Below are 18,754 nucleotides of genomic sequence, written 5' to 3'. Positions count from 1 at the left end.
CTGTGGGTTTGTATCTGCACGTCAGTCTTACCTCTCAGCATCGTGTGCTGGTGCTTGGCTGTGCAGATCAACCTGCTGATACCATCAATCACTTGGCTCTTAGAGTCCAGCTCTTTCTCCTTGGGCTTCTTGCTGAGAAAAATCACTGCAAATGGAAACAGGAAATGAGTGGAGTCATAAAAAAAATCTATATATATTTTCTTCACGTTTTTTTGTACATAAAAGGAGTTGACAACTGATTTTACACATCAAAGTGTGTTTCCAGGTGTCGGGGAGTGACTGCATATGTGAAAAAAGTGTTTTGAAGCCTTTTACGGTCCCAGATGGAGCGGTACGAAGTCTGATAAATTGCTATACAGGAATAGATGGGATTTTTCAAAGTGGGGTTGTATGAGGTGCTTGTCCATAATCAGCAAATTACAGACAGGAGATGGTGGTCGGCATTTCCCCAGTCTGGAGAAACAGCAGAAGCACCAGTGTAGGAAGCTAAGCAGTGTATTGCTGTGGACAGGGTCAGCAAAATATTATGTTAGCCACCTAAAAAAGAAAACAAAAACAAAAACAAAAAAATCTGCATAGTGTACGCTATATTTAGAATATTTTCACAGCTTTACCTTGCTGTCAGACAGCTTCTCTGACAGGAAACTGTTGTTATATAAGCCAAATATCACTCTCTCTAAAGCAACCAGATTCCTTGGTAAAAACATTATCTTAACCTTGCAGAACACAGGAGTTGGGGGTCCACTGCTGCCACAGCTGGTTAGTTTGTTTGTGACTTAGGTGTTTCAAGGGTTAACTGATTGAGACAGTGGCAGACCAGCAACTTCTGTGTTCAAGGTTTGCCAAAATAGTCCATCAATATTAGAGCAATATTTGGCTTATATAAGAGTGGTTTCCCATCAGAAAAGGCTTGCTGACAGCAAGGAAAACGGTGAAAATATTCTACACACAGCATACACTTAAAATAATATTGATATTTTTAGGTGGGCCTTTTTTTAAGTGGCTAAATGCATCTTGCGGTTGACCCTGTCCACAGCAGCACACTGCCTTGCTTCCTGCAGCAGGGGCCTCATCTATAAAAATGTTCTTGTGTCCCAGTGTTGATCTATAAATTTCAATAGACTTAAAATTAACACACTTATTTGACAATCATTTCCTCTTATTTAATGCAGCACAAATGAGATTTTTTTTTTTGGAGGACGCGATCACAGCAGTGATAGAGGAGATTAAAGACAGATAATTCTTATTATTCATTGGATTAAATAGTGTGCTGAGAAACAAAGACAAACACATAGCTGGCTATTAATTCCCAACCTTTTCCCTATGAAGACAATATGCATGGACAATTTTGGAACCAAACAGATTTGTTACATTGTTGGGACATTGAACTAAGAGCAGAGTATAAAAAGAAAAACACAGTCCAGCTGAAAACTAAGAATATCCATGTTGCACATAAATCTATTAATGTGTTCTGATTATTGTGTTATTTGGAAAATATGACTGACACACCCGCACAGAAATCAAAGCGTACCTTTCTTGTTCTTCTCCTTGGTGACTACCGTCATGGCCATGCTGGGTGGAGGGGTGAGTTCCCCTCCGCAAGGCAGGCGGCTGACTTGCAGTGAGCGGAAATTACTCTTCAGGGTGTTTTTCAGTCCCACGTCTCTTTTCTCTCCCTCCTTCTTCTTCTCTAGGCCTTGCCACGTCCAGTAGTCCACCTGGAGTCCCATCACTTCGCTGCCCGAACATGGAGAACTACAAACAAAGGCAAACCGTCAGAGTCAGAAACACCACAGAGACTTCTGATCACTTAGCTACTACAGAGTTGATACACCTCTTCCAAATTAAAAGTCAAGCACTTTTCAAGCTTTATATCTGCTACATCTGCCACTATATTCAAATGTTGGTGTTTTTAAGGATCTCCAGCCCCCATTAGAACCCTGCTACTAAAACACAGCTCACAGGGAGAAAGAAAAAAAATAGGAAGTGTTTATTATTTTGTTCCTGATAATTATGTGTGTGTGTGTTGTCGTACCCAGCTCCAGAGAGGGCGGTGGACACAGAGGGAGACTGTGGAGGGGTGCCCCCAATCTCCTTCCCATACGGACCAGCCGATGGAGGTGTTGGGGAGGACAGGATGCTTGTGTTGCCTCCCATCGCATCATCTGAGTCCACTGCAAATAGCGGGAAAAGTTGTCTCATACACAATGCTTCAGAATAAACTACACACTGTAAAAAAAGTAAATCAATTCTAAATGTAATGAAGTACATAAAAATCTTCTTTGCTAATCTGAATCTGTATCACGTGAGTGACATGTGTTGTTAGATTTCTGTCTCATAGAATCAACGGTAAAATGTTGACACACTAACTTGATTAAACACTAACACTTAAAAAAGCCCTTCCTTACCTGAAGTTGAGAGACTTTGCTCTACAATCCCAACTTTCACAACCTGCAAGAATAAAAAAGGTTTCAGTGTGAAATTAAAACAGAATGAGTTTACAATTCACTCAGACACCTTTGCAAAGGGAAATAAATTCTTACCCCAATAAATGGCACAAATTTCTGACAGGAGTCCTCATCGGGGCTGCAAACAGAGATGTAAAGATGCTGTTAGTATGAGCAGAGGTGAGTTTTAACACTTCAACACTCCAGAGGGGCACATGAACACTCAATGGTCCTGGAGGGAAGATGGCGGTGGCATGGCTTGCACCATGTCCCATCGCAGTAGAAATGGCACATGACTGGTTTGGGTGGAATGGGGTCATCTTGGGGGTCACGTAACAATGAGATGAATGAGAGGACCGCTCCTTACAACCAAAAGAAGAGTCTTTCTTATCAGCCAGTGCGAGGATAAGAGAGCTATTTTTATACATGGGACTGAAAGTGATAGTTTGGACGCAGCTGTAATAACCAAGTGGCTAATCTACACAACTACTCTGAGCATGTCAGCAATTCATCAGTAAGTACCAATACAAAGATTGGAAAAACAGCATGGCAGCTAGTGTCAATTAAAGTTTAGCAGACATCCAGGGCACAACGACAGATTCAAAAAAGCAAAACTGCACCCACTGATCCGGCAGGGAAGAGCTGAGATGGTGTCTTTCTGTAAATGTCCTCTAACATGCAACAGTGCAACTCCTAAACTAGTGGGTGAGTCTCTCAGTCTTTCATAAGCCTGTAAAATAGAAGGCATCCACAGCAAACAACAGGAGGACGAGCTAGGCTGCTGGCTCCCGCGCCAGTGCAGATACAGGACTGCAGTCCCCAGCAATCTTGCCACCTTGGACGCCAGAGCTGTGTTATATCACTATATTTCACCTATGTTACATTTTTTAAGTTGTAGATTTTGCAAAGCATCAACACCACTGAGCAAAACACACCAGCTGTTTGAAAATCCCTTACTAACGTCTTTACCTTGCATTGAAATGTGTTTTGGGTGATCGGATTACAACCGGATAGTGTTGGACCACATGAAAGTACAGGTCAGCCAAGACGTATTGAGGACATGTCAAACCACCTCCAAATTTGGACAGGGACACATTCTGACCACACTAACCACAAGTGTAAATGCACTCAGATTTAATAACCTCTTAGCAGCTTCATTGCTAAAACACTATTAGTGACAAATTTAGCCACAGCCCAAGGCTCTCCTTCTCGTTTTGCACCATGTGCAGACAGTCAGTGTGGCGTGTGTGTGCCTGGAGGATGCTGCTTGCTGCATCAGAGGGAGTTCAGTTGTAGTGAGTTTCTATGGTTACCGTCTCTCTCACACTGAAAGTTTCTGCAGATTGAAATTTTTTCTTTCTCCTTGGATTATGAAGTTCCCACAACTTGTAAATATCTAAATATAATTGTGATCTTCTTGCTCAGTCTTTCTCTGTGCATCTCAGGTGTTCTCATACAGAGTCACAGGAGTGCCATAAAAATTAATTAATATGCATAAGAATAAGAAACTAAATGCAGAAATACAACACTAAACATTAAACAGTTTGTTTGATCTTGAACATATTTAAATAGATCATGTGATCTTCTCCCTCTATTTTACTTCAAATATGAAATGTCCCTGTAGTGAGTTATTTGGCTATAAATTTCTGTATCTACCTTCTTTATGGCTCATCATAATCTCTCTCTCTCTCTCAACGCAACCAACACAACCACTGAACTTTATGCAAATTAATGTGCAATGATATCATCAGCATGCAATGTGCTGACTTTTAGTGCTAGGGGTAGCGGGTTTCACTGTAAAAGAGTTGGCAAAGCTGAAAAAAATGGAAATTATATGAGGGCAAACCATGAATGAAACATGGCTTTCAAACCTTAGTAAATGTAGGCATAACTGTTATATTTGTGTTATTATTTATATGTTATATTTGCATACATGGAGAACTATGTTTCAGAGTTAGTAGTAATGATGCAGTTTAGAATGAGTGGGAACCGTAAGACTGACAGTACCAAAGCTATTATCATTTATTTTGGCTGAGATATTTCTTGCCTGGCAGTAGTCACAGCAGTCAATAATATTGAGCCAAAGTTCATAATTATGTAGCCATTCCTGAGGGCAAACCAATACGTGTCCTGACATTGCTTCCAACATAAAATATGAAACAAACATTTCAGTGGTTTGTTTGAGGGTAATTCTTGTGGTCTTCTATCCATTTAATATCAATTCTGGAACTGTTATGGCTGGATGCAGGAGCCAGAAAACCGTTACACTTTGTGAATATTTGTGGTTGTTTTAAAGGTTGTTAGGCAAATCTTCACAGCAACAACACAGAGGACAGAGTAAGAGTCAAAGTCACACCGTACCAAAGACACAAGAAGTTAGGACAGAGTGCAAAGTGAGGTTACAGTGAGTATCGAGTGTGAAAAGGGAAATGTTAAGACACAGCAAGGAGCTCAAGCCAAATGGAGGAGAAAATAAAGAGGGCAAAACAAAACAAGAGTTGAATTAGATACCTGATGTAAAAATCAAAATACAAACTCCTTTTCCTTGAATGCAAATCAAAGGGGAAAGGGGGGGAGAAGGAATGCAACAGTGTTAAAACTGTGTTGTATTTAGTACCTTCTGACCAATAGGAAGCCACTCTGACAAAGAGGGGAGGGGTTTGGTCAAACTTCAGCAAGGAAACAAACAAATGCACACAAAAATGCAACGGGCTGTCTGCTGAGTGCATCTGTGTTTGTTCTGTGCCGACCTGAGAATTGAACCTGTGCTCTATCAACTTCATTAATCAGTCATAAACCTCAAATTAAAATGTGAAATTAAAGTGACTTCTTCTGAACTTATTTATGCCAGAATAAATGCATGCGACTACAGTAAACTGAACTGAGGATCATTATTGTCACACATCACAACAACTTGTCCAACATCAATTCCAAAAAATAAAATGGAATTAAATGATTTGCAAATACTTTTCTACTTGTATTCAACCGAATACAGAACAAAGACAAAATATTTAATGTTCAAACTGATAAACTGGAAAAGTTTAAAAATACTCACAAAACACCAGTCTGGAACACTCAAAAGATAAACTGGTTTGTTGTTAACAGTTGATAGTAGGACCATCCACATTGTTAACAGTGCTAACTTCCAAAGACGCCATGGGTAACTGTCACATCTGCTGAAAGGTACATACGGGTTTTGGAGAAACATATGGACAGTGACCTGCCTGCAGTCCAGACCTGTCTCCCATTGAAAATGTGTGGTGCATTATGAAGTGCAAAATACAACAACAGAGGGACCCAGACTGCTGAGCAACTGAAGTTGTATATGAAGAATGGAAAAGAATTTCACTTTCAAAACAAAGTATATATTTACAAAAGAAGTAAAGTTAATTAATTTGAATATTAAATAGCTTGTCTTTGTTCTGTATTGTATTTGAAAACTTTTTTGCAAATCATTGCATTCTGTTCTTATTTATATTTTAACAACGTCCTAATTATTTTGGAATTGGGGTTGTGTGTGTGTGTGTTGAATAGAAGTGCCTGCTTGCATGCATATGCATTTAAACATCCTCATGCAGTCCAGCTGAAGATCAGTCATAGCCATAAATGTTCTGAGACTTATTTTTACTGAGAGAATAGACATACTGAGCGTTACTATCATGCTCCCAAGTTAGAGATCATTCCAACACAGGCGTGCTTGCACAAAAAAAGCACAAAAACATACATGCGTACACAAACATATGCAACACATGAATGTGCTCAAACTTAAAAAATCAAAGTGACTTTACCTCTTCTGTTTGTAGGTGAGCATGGCTTCTGAGATGGGGAACTGGTGGGACACGTTGGCACCGGCCAGATACTGAACGACTCGTCCTGCTACATCTATGTTATCTGCAGGGGACAGAGAGAAGGGCTGTTAACAACACGCCTCTCCTGCTACACGACTGAATAACAAGCTGCAAGACAACTGACGCAAAAGCCAATTTTCATATGTAGCAGATTGCGAGAAGGCTGTGCATTAATCATTTTCATTCTGCCAAATTAAGGAGATGGGGATGCTGAGCGTAAAATGTCATTAAGACGTGGGTGAAGTCAGCCATACGACACACAAGATGAATTGTGTGTCAAGCAGAAGGCCTGTGGGCCATGTGGAACCCAGCATACTTTTCTGGCAACTTGAAATATGGAAACATGTTGTTTTTTTTAAATCTGTTTATTCTTTTTATTGTTTTATTTATTTTAGGTTATATATACATCATTCATTGTTCGAAATTGGAACAAAACTCTATTTTTTCAATGAGTGAGCTGTTGCCTGTTACTACAGCCACACCTCCAACACAGCTGTGGACTATAATGCAGTTATGGGTTGTACTTAAGGACTATGTCATCTAGTGACTGTTATGTCTTGAGAAATGTCCTTGCAGCACTTTTTTAAATAAATCCATGCAGAGGTGAGAAGTGTGTGAGGGAATTGACCTTTTCCTTTCAAAATGATTTTTGGGGGTTTTGGCTCCTATCACTCACCTTCAACACGCTTTTTTTTTTTTTTTTTTTTAACATCGATTGATTTTGACCTTTTCCTCTTTGCAGTTTAAACTCTTTCTCTTTGTGAAAGAAAGCTCTCACAGTCACATCCTATCAAAGTATAGTCTTTAGTGTTGTGATGACAGCCAATGTCAAAGATAAAAGAAATAAGGAAAAACATGAGGACCCAGTTCTTTTGTTTTATCCCCTCTCTCTTTTTCTTTTTTATATCTTTTATTTTATGCTGGGAACCCCTATTGAGATGATTCAACGTGGTGTGTGTAGCTGTAACTCTTGCACCTATAGGGTGTAAATTAAGTTAATTAATAGGTGGGGATGGGTGAGGATTATCAGGCTTGTTTGGGCAGAACAAGTGAGAGCTGATGAAAAGGATGGGAATAGAATAGATGTGTGTGCGTGTGAGCAATCAATTGTAAGACTTGCAAACTGCAAGTGGGTGTAAAAATAAATGCAAAGCTAATAGAAAAAGAGCTTTAGTTCAACACAGTACTCCTAAAATAAACAGATTAATAATGGAAAACGTCTGTTTCGGCCTCTTGGATTAATCCCACATTTTATTACTTTACTGGTTGCAGTGAACAGTGATGAGCTTTAAAGCTTAAACCATAAGAGAAACACAGAGTGAAGAGAAAACATGATAGGCTGTATGATCTCATTGTGATGTATGTTTTCCAACAAGAAATGACTTTCAACATTTACAATTCGGGATAAATATCTGAGTCAGAGTTCCAGCCTGGTGGTCTTCTTTAAAGGAACAGTTCACCCCAAAGTGGCTTCAAAAGCAGGCCTGAATTTGCCTTTTGTTCTGTTTTCACTACCAGATTTATAAGCTCATAAATCTCATAGTTTAAAACAGTCACAGTTTGTCCTGAAATCAAAAATACATATTTTCCCTCATACTTGTAGTCCCATTTATCCATCTAGTTTGTTTTGGTGTGAGTTGCCAGATTTTTAAGAAATTGGCTGTAGAGATGTCTGCCTTCTCTCAAATATAATGGGACTAGATGGTGCTCGGCTTGTGGTGCTCAAAGTGCCAAAAACACGCTTGAAAAACTCAACAGCAATGTCTCTTTTCCAGAAATCATGACCCAGTTACTCAAGATAATCCACAGACCACACACAGCAGTCCACAACTCTACACGCAACCCCATCTGCATCAATAATCAAACTGTCCAGAAGGTGGAAAGCTTCAAATATCTCAGACTCACCTTGTGCGAAAAACTGAACCTTGAACAACACATTACTGACATATACAAACATTGCCAACAAAGACTCTCCACCATTTGCTAACTCAAAACACTCTGTTGCTGCTGGCACAAAAACATTACTCATCCCATTCTCCTCTTGTCCCCCTGCTTCCTCACCATCTATCTACCTACCTACCAAACTACACCCACCAACCATAACACCGTGCATGAAAGGCTACAGCTCAGCAGAGGATGTCATTTATGTTTACATCCCACACTGTAACAAGCCTCGTCCATGAGCAGAAGCATGCTTCCTTCTGTGCAGTAATACAATTGATGGCAGAGAGAAAATAGTTCCTATATGAAAATGCTCAAAACAAGGTCTATGGAGGGTATTTTTTGGTGCTTCCAGCACCACAAACTCCCCATCCATCCATTAGATTCGAGAGAAGGCAGACATCTCTATGGCCGATGTCTCCAAAACTTGGCAACTTACACCAAAACAATCTAAATAAATAAATAGCAGGATAGGCCACAGGAAAAATATGTATTTTTGATTTTAGAGTGATCTGTCCCTTTAAGCAACAACAGACGGTTTGCAGGGAGGAGGAGTAGTGCTGTGATGTAGAACCATTCGCTACACTAAAGCAGGCTGTAGCTGTCTTTTGCAATTGGATGAAATCTCCTCTTCCTCATCCATCAGCCCCTGACCCATCCTCTGACCTCATTTCTTTCCCTTTCAAGCTGGCTGAACATTAGACACACAGACTCGCTTTGTAGCCAGACACCAGAGCGACACATCCTACCTGAGGCAGGCCGTTCTGTCCTGCAGAACAGCTCCCTCCATGCAGTGTCCATAAAGATGCTGTTGAACCTGCTGTCAAACGAGGCCACGTACTTTGCGAGGGGATGAGAACCTGTGCAGGAGTGAAGAGAATAACTTTGGTTGGGTTGCACCAACAAGGATCCATTTTTAAACCTGATTATATCGAGGTTTAACTTGAAATGATGTTGCATCAAACTTTTAAATTATCTTAAAATTAAGAAAGATTAAATATACTCTTCTAACTTGATTTAGTTTTCAGTCTAAGCTCAGATTGAATTTATTTCTGAACCAAAACTAGCTATCCAACTAAACAACATTTTGCTACATTTTTAACAAGTTTTGTCAACTTTCAGCTCGCAATCAACAATGAAATGTTTTGTTAGCTTTTAGCAAGCATCCACTAATGTAATGTTTTGTTAAGCTAACATTTAAACAACAGCATGTTTTGTTACCTTTTGGTTAGCTAATTAACAATAGAATATTTTGTAACTTTTTAGCTGGCTGGTAAACAATTTAACATTTTGTTGAACTTTTATCTAGTTAGTAAGCAAAGTAATGTTTTGTTAACTTTTTAGCTAGCTTGCAAACAACATAACACTTTGTTAAGGAACATAGAGCAGCCAAAAAAATCATGGTTTTCTGTCCTCTTTTATATGCATTAGATCCTGACAGCAATTGAAATTATTTCTAATTAATTTATTTCAATTTGGGTACGCAAGCAACTCCATATTTATTAAACTAAATCTAATTTCAGTTTGCATCAATACATTTACTCAACAGACATTAGTTTTCAATGGTGCAACAGAGCTCTGTAAATCTTGATTTAGTCATTTTAAAGCTAGTTTTGTTAAACTCTGCTTAGAACTAATCTTAATCTTTGTGTATGTAATGTACAAAACATTGCTATACATATATATTGCATATTAGACTGGTTTGTGCTAATTCTGAATGACTTACCTATGGGGATCACCAGGAAGCGAATGTAACTGAGCCAGTCAGGCGTCTTGTTGGCCAGCTGCTCCACAAAGAACCTCAGGATGGTGCTGAGGTAACTCTGGTCACCTGCCACCGCCACCTTCATTGTTGGCGGTGTCTGTGCGTTGCAGTTACAGCTGCAGGTGTTAAGATAAGGAGAGAAGGAATGAGTCATTAGGAGAAAGAGAAACTTCCAAATCCTAAAAGATGCAGGTCAGGGAGGGTGTGTGAGAGAATTTATGGCTGTCTGACAGAAGGATTCATTTCTCAGCAGGGATTTTCCTGGTTTAAAACCGGTCTTACCTTTTTCCTGAGAGCCACATTATGTCATGTTATAATTTGAAATGTCAGGTTCTCTGCAAGTATGTGCAAGTCTTTCTTGAGTTGAACTTAATATTGCAACAGCTTTTAGATCCAAATTCTACAGTGACCAACATAATCTTTAAAATGAAAATGTAAAAAAATGACAGAAACTCAACTCAGTTTAGCGGGGTTGATAATTGCACTTCAAACACGTTTTAAACTCTAAAAATAATTAGAATTTTACATCTTACAGATAATTACATGCTGTAAGATATTTAAGTCAATTTAAGGGCTGTCTAAAGGACTTTGTAGCTAAAAGCTTCAGGGTTTGAGGCATTAAATATTCATGAATTAAGATGTTCAACAGCCAAATGTCCAAATGTCTAATGTTCTTAGTGAACATTTGAGGAAAGACCCTGCAGCCAGCTAAAGCAGCGACAGCACTGAGCAAGCATGTTAACATCAGACATGTATGGCTCTACATGATGCGATTACCGCTGGAGTAAACAGGTTGACTGAGCAGCAGGTGTGTAAAGATTGGAAAAGTTGCACTTCAGCTGGATTAAAGAGAAAACAGGTTTAACAGAAACAGCGCAGCAGACTGACACAGGCTTGTCTCCCACTGATGCGACTTCCCGAGGCCGAGCAGACATCCAAGAAAAGAGAGAAGAAGCTTCAGCTTTTCATGAGAAAACAGGCACATTCTGATACAATGGGTTGACGGACAGAGAGCACTTCAGCAGCGTGAGTGATGGTGTCCTGGAATTCGCTGGCAGTGAGCCACCATAAACATGCACAATACTGCAAGGACTGCTCTGAAAAACCGTATGTGTATGTATGTATGTGACTCACAATCTCTGGATGCGAGTAACGATGGTGTTGAAGGCGGCCTGAACATCAGCAGCAGAGCAGGTGGACACAATGGGCTGGGCCTGTTCATGGAGCAACTCAGCTACATACTGCACAGAAACACACATGAGAAGGACACGATGAGTTAATGGATATACAAGAGGCAGCGTTGGAAAGAAAGCAGGATAAACATGCCACTGGCGTACACGCCAAACAATATTTTCTTTTATTTTCTACCTTTTTTTAGGGTTCCTACACATTTTTCATTTCAGAATTCCTTACTTTTAGAATTTAGCTTTAGCTTTCTTTCCCATTTACAGTCCTTAACCAATCAGGCTTCATATTTGGGATCATCAAGCCAGCTGTTGGAAAACTTGCATTTACCCATTGTGGTTGCTGTGCCCTCTGCAGAAAGTTGTCTGTGCAAAGAGGAAGTAAACAAACCGCTGCTAACTATACTCGAGTTATTTTCTCTTAATATATTGAACAAATATTTAGTATATTTTTTCATCTCTTCTATAAGAAACAAAAATGATTTTAAGAGTTAAATAATTAAATTTTCCCAGCCATCTATGCAGCCTTCCTTATTCAGTGTTCATGGAAACAACAATCAACGCAGCCATAAAGGTTTACATTCCCTTATGCAGAAAAGATAGTAGAAATTCTGAATTTTATGTCTTAGAAAACAGAAAAAGAGCAACAGTCTGGAAACACATATATTTCCATACTCTCTTTTCCATTGTTATCCCAAAAATGTCTAAATTCCATACTTTTCCATACCGTGCAGGGACCCTGTTTTTTGCAACGATGTCAGGAAATGTTTGTAGCATGGCCAGCAAGTAAGCCCTATTCTGCATGACTGAGGTGCTTCTGCTGTGAATAGATGAAGGTAAGTATGACTGGAGTGTTATGAACAGAAAAACACATACCTGTCCCTGCCACTCCATGGTGTTGATGAGGATGATGCTCTCAGGAAGGCGTTCGTCAGAGATGAGGATCTGGTTCAGCTGGTCGTACACGGACTTCCTGGGAACCTTTGAGACAAATGAGAAGCAGAGAGTCTGAGACACGTTTCCACAAAGAGATGTAAAGAACTCGTCCACAGCTTGATATTTCATCTGTGAGTGGCTTACCTGTGCTATGAGCCGTGAGTCTGGGGAACACTCGCTCTCCATGCTGCTGGTCCTGTCGCTCTGGGCCTTGGAGTTCTGTCTGTCTTTCATGGAGGTGCTGCGAGGACGCCTCTGCAGCCTGTTCTCCACTTTACTGAGGAGGGGACGAAACACGAGGTCGTCAAAATACACGACAGACAGAGCAGGGAACCTAATCAACTGCACACTCAGCTTTTAGCAAAAAGCAGTGACAGAGATTATAGCACTGATACCCTCCATTCTACTCCCTCAACCTAGGGGGTTTATATATAGTAACGTCATCCTGCAGAAACCTAGGTCAGGTCTAGGGCTGGGCAATCGATATTATATACTGAGACTGAATATCATCTTAGATTTCTGATATCATTACAATACTGAGCTTTTATCAGTTGGGGTGCTTTTTTCAGAATATAAAAGTAGTTAAAACTTGTGACAAAGATATACAGAGGCAGTTTATTATAGTAAATATCACCCTGCCCTATTTTAGAAGGGCTTAGGAAAAAAGCATTTTAAGGCTAAATCATACGCACTTCGACCAAAATTTGAACATTCTGATTTGAATACATGAAGAATACTACAGGGAATGACATAAAACTGCATAAAAACAGAGATAATGGGCCCACCCTTTAACAAAACATTTTTTAGAACCAGTTGAGGAAACACCCAGTCCAGATTACACACTGAAACAGATAAAAATCTAACACACATGATGATATAATCATGTGTGACTGTGTGCATGTTTCCAGATGTAGTGAGCTGCAGTGTACCTGGGGGACATGTGGTTCTGAGACTCTGTCTTGCAGAGCTTGCCAACAGTGCTGGTCATCCGTTCAGTGTTGACATCCCAGCTGCTCACATCCCCCGGCCCTGGCCCGCTGTCGTCAGGCTCTGGCTCCTGAAGCAAAAGGGGGGAGCAAAGATGAGCCAAGAGTGCTGTAAGAGGACAATACTGATGTTTATCATACAACGCTTGCACCGTCATGTCCCATCCAACTACACCAGATTCTTTCTCAGGCTTCAGGTACACTCTGCATTCTTTCTGTGCCAGCACTTCAAGAACGAGAGTTGAAAGAGGTGAGGGAGACAGAGAGGTGCTGCCCTGGTGAATAATTGAGCTTAGCTGCTGAGGTTGGAGATAATGATGTGATCCCGCCGTGACAGATGAGATAAAAAGTCGTGGTCTCTTAGCAGGTGGCTGGGGAAACACTGTTCCTGCTGTTTAGATATTCTGTTTGAACCGGGTTAGTGGAGCAGTGCGCCGAGCCGCCTGCCTGGCGCTCAGAGGGGGAGCCAGGGGTTAGTTGAACAAGGTTAGACTGACCCGACAGCCAGAGACAACAACAACAAACACTAACACCCCCCTTTCGATTATCAGTCAGCATCTATCCAGCATGGGGCTGCCTTGTCTGCTCTACTGATTCATAATGGATGACTGTGCTGTTTGGTTTGCCTGCCCTTGCATACTCTCTCCCTCTTTGCGTTTTCTTGGAAAACAACTGAGACCCACAGGAGGAAAGGGCACTCAAGTGGAGAGGGCAGGGGGTTGGAGAGGAAAAATCTGAGAAAAAGATGCTCAAGGGGGGTTTAGTTTAGAAAAAAAGAATCCAGTACAACAACTCCTGTTCCAAAAACATACCCCAATGGTTGTGTCTGTGATGCTGTCATCTTGATAGCGGGCCCCTTGCACTTTACATCTGTCCACGGTCAGAAAGTCTCCACTCTGCAGGGTAAACACACATGCGCACACACACATTAGAACATTTTAACCACAGAGGTCACATCTCTGGTGAATATAGATGACAAAATGTCACAGCTCCAAATGGGAGTGCTCTGCTCCATCTGCTCAGGTCAAGACTGACCACTCTGAAGACCAATTTCACACTGGTGGCTCCAGACAGGCGGGTAGAAATATCTCTAAAAGATTCTATGTGTGTCACTACAGCCACCTCCTGCTATATAAACCGCAAAAGAATAACTGACACTTGTGTGCCTGAGTTTACTTGACTAAAAGTGTTTAAGTGCATCTTCTAACATCAAGTTGAATTAATTTCAATATTAGATCAAAGACTTTCCATTTTGCCTGCGAGACGTGTTTATGAAGTTCGACTTGAGACATTTATTGAGCAAAATGGAGGTCTATCGCAGTCTGAAATGCTCCGGGCTGTTTTATTACAGGCTAAAATGGATTCCCAGATATTTATAAACAGCACTCCCTCTCTCGCCATCAGACTCAACACGTCTCTCCCTCTCCTTCTCTGCCCTTGTTGTTTCCAATGGGCCATAAATCTCAGAGAAGGAGTTCAGAAATTGCTCCATCCAATCTTCTCTCTGAGCATGGGAGCATATTTGTGTCTGTGCGTGTGTGTGTTGATGGTGGTGGAGAGGTCATTCGGTGTCATTCCCTATAAATACTGGAGGGCTATAGGGGTGAATAGGGTAAGGACTGCAGGCCCTCATGTGATTCTGCTGGGGTGGGTGTGCTGGGCTTGCATTGCACTCATGCTCAGAATATCTTGCCTGGAGTATCATGGTCTTTGGGAATCCCTGAACCACAATAAGCACAGAGGACTGCCAGACATTTCAACAGTGCCCTGGGGCAATTCCTTTACGTAACACTATTTACAAAGGTAGAACCTTATGGGTAAACAGTAGAGCTGAAAGGCATCCGATGGCTTTATTAACACAGTGATCAACTTACAGGACATGACAGCTCTCTTTGCTGGCTTTTTTGGCTGTGTATGCTTCCAATTTCTGTCTGGGAGCTGGAGTGAGACATTCCTTCGAAAAACGGCCTAAAAACAGGAACAAAGTTATGAATTAGAGAGAATTTACAACTTGGAAAATATGTTTTTCTTCAACCTTTTCTTGGGCATTTTGCAAATTATCTCACAGGCAGAGCAAAGGCTCTTCAGTTAGTCTGTGCTCCCTTAGAGGTACTGCAAGTCCATATGAGAGCCCTACAATTTCTGGGCCCATTATTTTTTATCATTTCATAAATTTCCTTTGACAGAATATTTCAAACGTAACCTTTCATTTCTATGCTGATGACACTGTCATCTACTGCTCTGCACCAACTCATGCTAAGGCCTTTGAGTATCTTTAAAATGCTTTTGATATAACACAAGACGAACTTTGATCCAAATACAGCCAAATCAAAACTTCAAAAACACCAAGATCAGCATTGTCTGAGAAAACTGTAACTAGAAATGTTACCACAATGAGTTGGTATCTACTTTTCAAAACCTGGGCTTCTTTATTGATGATCACTTGCTTTTGAAGGTACATATTCAGTATGATACGAAAAAATGTTCGTAATAGGATTTTACTACCGAAACAAGTTTTTTAGTTTTATTTTTGTGTGAAATGGAAATTGGTGGCATATTTTTACCTGTTATTGACTAAGGTCATGGTCATGTGCTGTACATGAATGCTTTGGCTCACTGTCTTCTCATGCTGAACAGCATGTATCACGGGGCACTGAGATTCTTTACAAACTGTAGTTCTCTTATTCATGATTGTGTGATGTACTCAAGAGTGTATTGGTCTCCATTCAGTATATGTTGCCTCAGTCATTGGCATGTGTTTTTACAAAACCGCTCTGGGTGACATTCCTGCTTATTTATCTTCTTTTTTTAAACTGGAAACATGGAGATCATAATCTTCATTATATGGACATCTTGCAGTTTGTCTGAACTGAATTGGGAGAGAAAGCTTTTAGGTTTTAGGTTTACAGCACCAGATGAATTGAACTGATCTTCAACTTCAAAACTTAGTAACCTTGAACGTGTTTAACATTCTGGTGAAACCTCTTGAGTCTTGGTTGTCTGTGAGCAAATGTTTTATATGATCAAGTTTCAATGTTACGAATCTGTATTTTTCTGTTAATTACTTTCACTATTACTATTGTGTTGCTGCTATTCTTGGCTAGGTCTCCCTTGTAAAAGAGACCCTTGATCTCAATTGGACTAACCTGGTTAAATAAAGGCTTAAAAAAAAGGCAGTTCAATTTGAAGGGTCAGATGCCATTAATTAATATCTAGAAATTTACAGACATACTTGAGTTTAGGCTTGGGCGTGCTCAGGACGCTCTCGTTGTCCTCCATCTCTGGCCCACTGTCACTCTGGTTGTAAACTTCCAGACTGTCGTAGAGTAAGTCCAGATCCTCCTCCACCTCCTGGGTCTGGTCAACTGGATCAGAGTCCAGGACCTGACACACAGGATAGACATATCATCAACACATCAGCATGCTGTAATCAGGGATTTATAATTATGACCAAGGATTAAACAAGTGTAGGGAGTGACTGGTGCTGTGCATTAGCTAATCACTTTCACAGCTGGACTAATGGAGCTCAGAGAATGAACGGGAAGACTGAAGGCTGTAAAATGAGAAAATCTATTCTACAAATACATCAATGCCTCGGTCTTAAGCAGGCCAATTAAAAGGTAAGTGAGTGCTAGAGGAGTGCTAAGGTGCTGAGCCTTGATCTGCCAGCTGCACAGTGGGGATGTATATCATAGGAACTGCACACAGGCAGCCTTGTGGACTAATCAGGTGATTAATGCCACTCCATAAGTGCAGAAGCTGGCAGGGAGCAGATAAACACAGTCTGTCCCCTCTCCTCCTCCTGTCTGTGTATTTATAGAGCTGTAGCCCTGCACACTGCCCAGACACAAGGACGAGATTATAGACAGGGAACGTGATAAAAGATCATTGGGCCACCTGGAGCTTCCAGAACCATCCAGCAAAGCACAGCTCAGACAGCCTGGAGGCTCTCTTAAGCATGGCTCGGGTAAATCACCCACACAAACCACTTGGTCTAGTTTTTTTAAAGTTACATATAGATGTAAGGGAATGAATAGAAAGGTAGCACTAATCCTCATCCAGTCTGAAATCCTGCAGAGTTAAAAATAGAACCTAATCTTTCATACATCTTTGTTGATGTACTCTATGGACTGTTTTGATGTCAGAAAGAAGATGCAATGGATATCACTCTTATAGATTTAACAGTTTAATGGTAATTATTACTATTATAATGGCCTAACATAGATTATGTACTAATGGACATCTAGAGGTTGTTGGTTGCACACATCCTGCTGATGACCCGATTACAGGCTATTATGCAGAATCCACAGAAATTCAAAAGGACTTGAGAGAAGAAAAACACAAACCTAAATAGGACAAACGTATGAGCCTACATTTATCATTAGATTAAGTGGTGGAGAATGAGGTGGTTAATGGATTCCGCACACGAATCACTGCTAATGGAAATGTATGAATCATACATCCATGAGCACAGAGGCAATGCAGCCTAGCACCATAATGATGCTTGTACCTCTGCAGTGGCAGTGATTTCTTTGCAGGCAATATGATGTAGCAATATGCTGTTTAGACAGTCAATACTGAGATTATTCTCACCTGCCCCGAGGGCAATTTAATAACTGATATGTTTCACAGCTAACTTATTAAAGCTTCATAATGAAAGGACTGAGAAATTCCAGGCAGGTTTACTAAAATTCACTGCATTCTGTGCTTTGACACAGATCACGTTCTCCAGGGTGACAATCAAACAAAAGGCAATTATTGTTCTCACACTCACCTCATCTGTTACCTTGAACCTCTTCAGCAAGGCCACAAACTTCTGTTTAAAGTTTGGTTGCTGCAACAGAAAAAAATAACATGCAATTATGAGAAAAAGAACCCGTTGAAAAGGAAATAACTGTCACGATTAAATATGCATGACAGCTGGTCCTGGGCTTATCAGTTCTCCCAGTAACTGTGCACTGGATTACTCATTCACAGCCACTCTATGTAAAGACCATTAGAGTCAGTCCAGTGCACCCACAGCGTTCATTTACATGCTCATCCACATCGTACTAATGGCTTGAACAAATGGAACACGGTGTGTGCTTTCCCTTAAAAGCTTGTACAGCAGCAAACACAGGTCTTGAGTTATTCTCAGTCAATGATTGGCGAGAATAAAACGCTGTGTGGTGGAAAAGGAGGAAACTCACTCTGGTCATGGAGGTGGTTCGAATCATTTTCCGCCGGGGTTTCTTGGGCTTCCTGACCTCATCGTCTTCATCATAAAGATCCTGAAAAACAGAAAGGATGAAATATGTGAAATCTCAGTATCAACGTGCCTCTGCATTTTTATCTACATACATTTAAAATAAATTTTCAAAATAAACTTTCATAGACACATGAAGCCCAAAGTGCTTCATATAGGAAAATTAAAACACCACAGATAGGAAACAAGTGAGGGAAGTAAGGGAAACTCCAAGGATAAAAATAATGTCAAAACGAATGACTGAACTTTTAACTACTAAGGCTATAACATTTCTCCCAATGAAAACTCAAAAGCCAGATTAAAAAGATAGGTCTTTTCTTTCCTTTTAAAATACAGAGAGCTTGCTAGTCTAATGTGCAGTGAATTCTAAAGTTTAGGGGCATAAAAACAGAAGGCAATTCC

At 40.5% G+C, this 18,754-nt stretch overlaps 1 protein-coding gene across 1 annotated transcript in view; it reads right to left on the bottom strand.

Moving 5' to 3' along the window:
- Positions 1-18,754, bottom strand: part of LOC146315223 (phosphofurin acidic cluster sorting protein 2) — a 57,259-nt gene that overhangs the window by 830 nt on the left and 37,675 nt on the right. Inside the window, exons 7-24 of the mRNA XM_084736701.1 lie at positions 18,297-18,377; positions 17,882-17,941; positions 16,340-16,491; positions 14,982-15,075; positions 13,920-14,003; positions 13,051-13,178; positions 12,266-12,398; positions 12,062-12,166; positions 11,136-11,242; positions 9,963-10,117; positions 8,986-9,096; positions 6,236-6,338; positions 4,959-4,991; positions 2,544-2,586; positions 2,409-2,451; positions 2,036-2,174; positions 1,532-1,755; positions 32-145 (exon numbers count right to left, since the gene is read on the bottom strand). Coding sequence (XP_084592827.1) covers positions 32-145; positions 1,532-1,755; positions 2,036-2,174; positions 2,409-2,451; positions 2,544-2,586; positions 4,959-4,991; positions 6,236-6,338; positions 8,986-9,096; positions 9,963-10,117; positions 11,136-11,242; positions 12,062-12,166; positions 12,266-12,398; positions 13,051-13,178; positions 13,920-14,003; positions 14,982-15,075; positions 16,340-16,491; positions 17,882-17,941; positions 18,297-18,377 — 1,909 coding nt within the window. The remainder of the gene's footprint in view (positions 1-31; positions 146-1,531; positions 1,756-2,035; positions 2,175-2,408; positions 2,452-2,543; positions 2,587-4,958; positions 4,992-6,235; positions 6,339-8,985; positions 9,097-9,962; positions 10,118-11,135; positions 11,243-12,061; positions 12,167-12,265; positions 12,399-13,050; positions 13,179-13,919; positions 14,004-14,981; positions 15,076-16,339; positions 16,492-17,881; positions 17,942-18,296; positions 18,378-18,754) is intronic.

The sequence above is a fragment of the Lutjanus erythropterus genome, chromosome 14 (assembly GCF_056507025.1).
Source record: "Lutjanus erythropterus isolate fLutEry1 chromosome 14, fLutEry1.hap2, whole genome shotgun sequence".
Classification (NCBI taxonomy): domain Eukaryota; kingdom Metazoa; phylum Chordata; class Actinopteri; order Lutjaniformes; family Lutjanidae; genus Lutjanus; species Lutjanus erythropterus.
The sequence above is the reverse complement of the archived record's forward strand: the minus strand, read 5'-3'. Positions and strand labels throughout refer to the sequence as shown.